The sequence below is a fragment of the Coregonus lavaretus genome (assembly GCF_964263955.1).
Source record: "Coregonus lavaretus genome assembly, contig: HAP1_SCAFFOLD_1676, whole genome shotgun sequence".
In the NCBI taxonomy this organism is placed as follows: domain Eukaryota; kingdom Metazoa; phylum Chordata; class Actinopteri; order Salmoniformes; family Salmonidae; genus Coregonus; species Coregonus lavaretus.
In genome coordinates this window covers 77,501-85,693 of record NW_028165035.1, presented here as the reverse complement: position 1 = coordinate 85,693, position 8,193 = coordinate 77,501, and the positions used below count along the sequence as shown (strand labels likewise).

Here is an 8,193-nt window from a genome sequence, read left to right as displayed (position 1 = left end):
CTCTTAACCACTAAGCTACCTGTCTGTCTGTTTATCTGTCTGTCTGTTTATCTGTCTGTCTGTCTGTCTGTGTCTCTCTCGGACCAAAAGTATCTAGCATTTCTTTGTTATCCATCCAGTTTATCAGCCAACACCATATTGCACTTCTACTCTCATCCTTGCAGTCACTGTGACTTTTGACATTAAATAAAGGTTCCCTATACCTCAGACCAGGGCAAATAGTATCTCGTTCAGTGTCCCTGCTTGATCCCTTCAGGGCCGAGGTCCTTTCCCTTTTCTGTAGCCTTTCTAATCTGACCTTTCGTTCTGCTGTCCAGAATGTACTTGCAGTAAGGTCCTGCTCTGCTGTCCTTCAGAATGACAACATGGCTGACAACATGGCCAAGTGGATCTCTTCAGTTCCAAATACCACAAGTTCACTGGCCAGTTGTAATGAATACAACGATTCTCAGCAGAACCACACCACCACCACCAGGGGGAGCAGTAAGGGGAGGAGTAGACCTGGAGGGCCCAGGAGGAGAGGGTAGAGGAGATGGAGGTGGTGGAAGAGGAGGGCGTGACGGAGGGACGACTGCCCAGACGTTGGGTAGTCCTCGCAGGGCCCAGGACCCTGGCATCGTGCCTTCTCACACAGGACGCCATTGAAACCCGGAGCACAGTGGCACCGCTGGTGGTGGTGGCACGTTCCCCCGTTCTGACAGAGAAGCATGGCGTTGTCACACACCCGAGCTGTGAAGAGAGGGAGGGAGGCAGGGAGGGAGAGAGAGGGAGGGAGGCAGGGAGGGAGAGAGAGGGAGGGAGGCAGGGAGGGAGAGAGAGAGAGAGAGGGAGGCAGGGAGGGAGAGAGAGGGAGGGAGGCAGGGAGGGAGAGAGAGAGAGGGAGGCAGGGAGGGAGAGAGAGAGAGGGAAGGGGGAGGGGGGTGAGAGAGGTTAAAGGGTAGGAAGCATTCGTTTTTACTCACTAATGTAACAACAGTGTGGTCAAAGACTTAGTGGCTTAGTTGTGGTCACGATCTGTTTATCTATAAGTACAAACATAGTTATGTTTGTGGGTTATTACATATTTATTAACTTATTTCCGGATAACCTCTAAACAACCTGCAATGCACTATTTCTCAACGTCATATGGAGGATCTACTCTGTGCTACCGAGTTCGTATGCTAGCTCTGTAGCTAGCTCAAGCTGGCTAACATTAGCCACATCTCATGCTATTCACAGACTTTTTGGCCGTTATCCAGTGGGAACCTGTCAGCACGGCAGGCTCTGGTGCTTCCTTGCCGTGGGCTCAAAACGAAAGAGAAAATCATACCTGCTTGTTCTAATTGTGTAGTACCTCGTCTGTCTCCTTTTTATTTTGTCAACTACTGAGATGTGTGCAAACCTGGTGGCCAATTACAAGAAACGTCTGACCTCTGTGATTGCCAACAAGGGTTTTGCCACCATGTACTAAGTCATATTTCGCAGAGGGGTCAAATACTTATTTCCCTCATTAAAATGCAAATCAATTTATAACATTTTTGACATGCGTTTTTCTGGATTTTTTTGTTGTTATTCTGTCTCTCACTGTTCAAATAAACCTACCATTAAAATTATAGACTGATCATGTCTTTGTCAGTGGGGCAAACGTACAAAATCAGCAGGGGATCAAATACTTTTTTCCCTCACTGTACCTAACATTTTTTGATAACTGGTTAGATGGTGTTATGTATTTCCAAAACTTGTATTTACTTTAATGTAGCTGTGAGCTAGGTGTTAGCAGGCTAGTTGGCAACCTTGCAAGTTCATTTGAAACAATAAATTCATAAAATATTTGCTTGTAAGTTGGCTGAAAATTCAATTGAAACCAGTAGTCATGACTGCAAATGATTTGGTTTAATTTGAAGTTCTACATTTTAAGTTATTTCTGTTGGAGTTTACATTGTAGGGAATAGGCTGGCTTGCCGGGTCCTCCGTGTTACATCACACCCCGGAAAAAACACGACATGACTTCGGCATTCTTCGGAATTCTGATCGGTTTCATGTAAAAACTCAACAAAAAAAAATAGAAAAGTGAGGTGTAACTTTGCATTGGGACTTTTGATGTGTATACTAACACAAATCCATATTCATATACAATAATAAGTAAAACAGGAGAGTAAAAGAGGAGGCCATCTGTGAGTTCGGTTACATGCATACAACAACACCATTATTGTGAATAGTCAGATTGATATAATAGTTAGATTTAAACGTTTACATGATTTGCAAGAAGAACGATTTCCCCCCCCAAAAAAATCCTGTTTACATGGACACATCTGAAATCAGGCTACCTGATGGGACTTTTGATAAATGCAGAAAATCGGCAATCAAAATAAACGTTCTACCACAGCGACCATGTTATTTTTGTGAAGCATATTTGATTCTGAGTTCGGACATATAAAGTTTGTATGTGAAAACTATTTCTAAGAGGCATACTTTCAGTTTTTCCAAAATCACTTCACTCGCGCGAAAGAAGGAAGCTAGCGCTGCTCGTGCTAGCACGTGCGCAGATCAAATGCACCGCTATAACTCTGATTAAGGCATTTAGATGGCCTAATAATTTCAAAGATTGCTCAGAAAACCAGATGTTTTCATCGGTGTATTAAGATAAGCAGAGTCATGTGTTTACATGACCAATACCATAACTGGCCTACTGCCATAATCAGTTTAATATCGAATTATTAGTGTGCACGTAAACGTACTCTGTGAGGATTGGGACACATCCGCTCACGCACTCTGTGAGTATTGGGACACATCCGCTCACGTACTCTGTGGGGATTGGGACACATCCGCTAACATACTCTGTGAATATTGCGCTCACGTACTCTGTTAGTATTGGGACACATCCGCTCACGTACTCTGTGAGTATTGGGACACATCCGCTAACATACTCTGTGAATATTGCGCTCACGTACTCTGTTAGTATTGGGACACATCCGCTCACGTACTCTGTGAGTATTGGGACACATCCGCTAACATACTCTGTGAATATTGCGCTCACGTACTCTGTGAGTATTGGGACACATCCACTCACTTCGGTTTCAAAAAAGGAGTGAGACCATAGAAGGAGACCTTGCCGAGGTACAGTATTTTAGAGACCATGGGGGATTTGAGAGAAAATAACACTGAAACAAAGGAACCAATAACCCACAGCAGGCTATCCACGTGATTGGCTCTCAACTAATATGCTCGCCATGTAATTGGTTCCCTCCTACAAGGCTCTCCACGTGATTGGCTCCCTCCTATTAGGTTCTCCACGTGATTGTCTCCCTTCTATTAGGCTCTCCACGTGATTGGCTCCCTGCTATTAGGCTCTCCACGTGATTGGAGAGCCTGATAGGAGAGCCTGATAGGAGAGCCTGATAGATACCAGGCTCTCCACATGATTGGTGCCCTCCTACCAGGCTCTCCATGTGATTGGCTCCCTCCTATTAGGCTCTCCACGTGATTGGTGCCCTCCTACCAGGCTCTCCATGTGATTGGTGCCCTCCTACGAGGCTCTCCACGTGATTGGTGCCTTTGAAATGTAAATTGATATGTGCAGGTGATCACATTATAGTTCCTTGCTGGCTGGAGTAAACATCACAGGAAGCAAACACTATGATCCGGATGTTAGGATTGTATTGAAATATTGTAACAAACACACACACACACACACACCTTTGTTAAGGTTTGTTAGTAATGACTGTTTTGTAATATTCGTTCCATCATTTTTGCATGTTCTGAATGACATAGGGATGTAAACGCAATGCTATTTTTGTGAAAATGGATTGAATAAAAAAAGCACATTTTCCTCCCTCTCTTACAGAGAAACCTAAGATTATATAATATTTGCCAAGAGATTGGAGTATAATTGGAATCTCGTTCCTGCATGAATGTAATTTATGATTCTGTGTAAAATGGCTCTGGACCATTTATGAGAGCACGGTGCAAACAACAGGGGCTTCATTTATCAACCCTGCATGTGTACAAAATATACCACAAAATGTGCGTGCGCCAGTTTGCACGCAAAAGTTGGCATTTTATAAAAATGTAACTTGAAGCGAGAGTGTGCTCACCTCCCCGCAAACTTTAGAACATACGTAAGCACATCTGCTAGTGGTTGAAATATTGTATTGCAAGCTGGCAAGTAAGTATTTTGTGTAAATAGGGGATATGATGAAAAGCGTATTTATAAAAACTTAAAACTGGAAAACATATTAACAAGAATGCAGCCATTTGCCGTTAGTGAGAAGAGGGAACATCTGTGTGGTTTAGTTTTTAGAATCTAAAATAATTAGACATAGGAATCTTTTTCCTATATATATATTGTTTTCAGAACCATTGCAGAATAAATTCCTCACCTTTTCTGGCCGTGATGGGTTCATATTCCCGAAGGAGACATACAACAAATGATCATGCACATCTCTCATTTAATTGGACCTAGTAGCCTAGTAAATAGATAGGCTATATGTATTTCGAGTTTTGCAATATCATAGGCAGTGCCGTTTATAATACTGGTATACAGTTGAATTTTAACAGGTGAACAGTTGATCTTTTACATTGAAGTAGACCTTAGTCAGCTACTGTAAGTACTGTAATTCCATTATTATAATTTTTTTGTAGCCTGCCTTACGCCTCATGTCCATCAAACTCTTTGCATTCTGGCAGAAGTCATTCATTGTCAATGGAGCAGTTCGCAACGCTACGTTGAGGGGTGCCGCACAAGGCTGCGGTGTGTTCTGTGTACCGCATACGTTCAATATTCGCGGTCAGTCCATCATATTAAGGTTAGGGGGGGAAAAGTCGATGCGAAACATTTTTTTAATTCAAACGTTCTGATGACAGGTCAACGACAATTTGCCATTGTTTTCTCGTTCTGAAACTGACAGTCCTTTTGCAGATACAGCATAAAGTACTGCTGAAGATGAAAACATTCTGCCAACACAGTAAATAGACCGCTAGCCTATTTAAAATATTTGACAGTATGGGTAACGCTACAGTATTGCTGTGCGATAGGAGCGCGACATCATTTGCCTATTTATTCTCAGAGCCTATACCAAGGCAGGACAAAGAAACTCAATAATCTATTGATAAACTAACAATTCGTCTTTTGTATGCCATGGCTAGCCTGAACAGCTTCTACCCCCAAGCCATAAGACTGCTAAATAGTGAACCAAATAGCTGCCCGGACTATCTGCATGGACCCCCTCACATTCGCTGCTGGTACTGTCTATTATCTATCCTGTTGTCTAGTCACTTTACCCCTACCTAAAGTATACTGCTGCTACTGTCTATTATCTATCCTGTTGTCTAGTCACTTTACCCCTACCTACAGTATACTGCTGCTACTGTCTATTATCTATCCTGTTGTCTAGTCACTTTACCCCTACCTACAGTATACTGCTGCTACTGTCTATTATCTATCCTGTTGTCTAGTCACTTTACCCCTACCTAAAGTATACTGCTGCTACTGTCTATTATCTATCCTGTTGTCTAGTCACTTTACCCCTACCTACAGTATACTGCTGCTACTGTCTATTATCTATCCTGTTGTCTAGTCACTTTACCCCTACCTACAGTATACTGCTGCTACTGTCTATTATCTATCCTGTTGTCTAGTCACTTTACCCCTACCTACAGTATACTGCTGCTACTGTCTATTATCTATCCTGTTGTCTAGTCACTTGACCCCTACCTACAGTATACTGCTGCTACTGTCTATTATCTATCCTGTTGTCTAGTCACTTTACCCCTACCTAAAGTATACTGCTGCTACTGTCTATTATCTATCCTGTTGTCTAGTCACTTTACCCCTACCTACAGTATACTGCTGCTACTGTCTATTATCTATCCTGTTGTCTAGTCACTTTACCCCTACCTACAGTATACTGCTGCTACTGTCTATTATCTATCCTGTTGTCTAGTCACTTTACCCCTACCTAAAGTATACTGCTGCTACTGTCTATTATCTATCCTGTTGTCTAGTCACTTTACCCCTACCTACAGTATACTGCTGCTACTGTCTATTATCTATCCTGTTGTCTAGTCACTTTACCCCTACCTACAGTATACTGCTGCTACTGTCTATTATCTATCCTGTTGTCTAGTCACTTTACCCCTACCTACAGTATACTGCTGCTACTGTCTATTATCTATCCTGTTGTCTAGTCACTTGACCCCTACCTACAGTATACTGCTGCTACTGTCTATTATCTATCCTGTTGTCTAGTCACTTTACCCCTACCTACAGTATACTGCTGCTACTGTCTATTATATATTCTGTTGTCTAGTCACTTGACCCCTACCTACAGTATACTGCTGCTACTGTCTATTATCTATCCTGTTGTCTAGTCACTTTATCCCTACCTACAGTATACTGCTGCTACTGTCTATTATCTATCCTGTTGTCTAGTCACTTTACCCCTACCTACAGTATACTGCTGCTACTATCTATTATCTATCCTGTTGTCTAGTCACTTTACCCCTACCTACAGTATACTGCTGCTACTGTCTATTATCTATCCTGTTGTCTAGTCACTTTACCCCTACCTACAGTATACTGCTGCTACTATCTATTATCTATCCTGTTGCCTAGTCACTTTACCCCTACCTACAGTATACTGCTGCTACTGTCTATTATCTATCCTGTTGTCTAGTCACTTTACCCCTACCTACAGTATACTGCTGCTACTGTCTATTATCTATCCTGTTGTCTAGTCACTTTACCCCTACCTACAGTATACTGCTGCTACTATCTATTATCTATCCTGTTGCCTAGTCACTTTACCCCTACCTACAGTATACTGCTGCTACTGTCTATTATCTATCCTGTTGTCTAGTCACTCTGCACCTACCTAGCCTCGTAGCGACGGGAAGCTTGGGGAAGTTCCATGGCAGAAATCAGCCAAAGAGAGGTCGGAACTCAGTGTATATAAGTGACGCCTCGCAACACGTCAAACCAATCAAATGCCTTGCTTGGGCAGAGCTCCATAGGTGCTCACCAGATTAGTGCCGTGGGAGCAACAGTGTGTGAGGACTAAACATGTCAACACAACAAGCACTGGTGACAAAACATTTTAGAATGTTTGCTGGTTTTCACAGCATTAATCGATTCTTTTGAGATGAGCTAAAGCTGCAGTAAGAGGTGGGAAATGGTCTATAAAGCTGACCAGATCAATATTTTAAATTTGGACGTTTCTGAAGTGATAATTGGCTGTAAAGGCTAGCACGAGGGACAAGAAGCATCTAGCCACAATGAGGTTTGTTTTGAGAAAAGTCAGCTAACCTTGTAAACTGCCTAGGTATTTCTCCAACTAACTAGCTAGCTACTATTCTAGGTATTTCTCTAACTAACTAGCTAGCTACTAGCATAGGTATTTCTCCAACTAACTAGCTAGCTACTAGCCTAGGTGTTTCTCTAACTAACTAGCTAGCTACTAGCATAGGTATTTCTCTAACTAACTAGCTAGCTACTAGCTAGCTCATTTTCTCTCACGATTATAAAGCCAACAAAAGGTTAATAAAAACAGCATATTATTGACCTAAAAGGTTAGCTGTGACATTGATCTAGTACTGGTACTCCCTGCATAGAGCTTCATTCTTGTGTATTTAATTTGATTCCTCGTGTTACTATTTTAATTGTAATTCTTTTTTTTTAAACTGCATTGTTGAGAAGGGCTAGTAAGCAAGCATTTCACGGTAAAGTCTACACCAGTTGTATTCGGCACATGTGACAAATAAATCTTTATTTGATTTGATATGGCTGCATTGGCGATGCATGCCATATGATAAGCTGATTCACATGGCTGATCTGCTGAGAGAGAGTGACAATCAAATAAAACAGATTGGAGATCTTACAACTAGATAAAAGGGAAATGTTCATTTGAGAATACAACTCAGAAACACAGACACATTAGATACATAAACCCTTCCTCTCTTTATGATTGTGATATGTGATAAATCAAAATTGACCCTAGTTCATTTTGAATAATAGTTGAACAATTAAAACAAGTTGAAACGCTTCACTTCAAAGAATTAACACTTAATCACTTCAAAATGTACACATATGCTAACTGGTATGTAAAGATGAGACATCTTAGTCTAACAATATATCATTGAGTAGTAAAAACTAGGGTATTATTACTAAAGCATCATTTCAGGGGTAACAAAAAAACACAATGTTGCTCCACTGATCGC

The 8,193-nt window shown here is 41.6% G+C and overlaps 1 protein-coding gene across 1 annotated transcript in view; it reads right to left on the bottom strand.

Moving 5' to 3' along the window:
• Positions 1–448: 448 nt before the first annotated feature.
• Positions 449–8,193, bottom strand: part of LOC311116369 (netrin-G1-like) — a gene marked incomplete at both ends in the record, with an annotated part of 71,538 nt that continues 63,793 nt past the window's right edge. The window contains one exon of the mRNA XM_084191454.1: positions 449–729. Within this exon, the coding sequence (XP_084047580.1) occupies positions 449–729 (281 nt within the window). The remainder of the gene's footprint in view (positions 730–8,193) is intronic.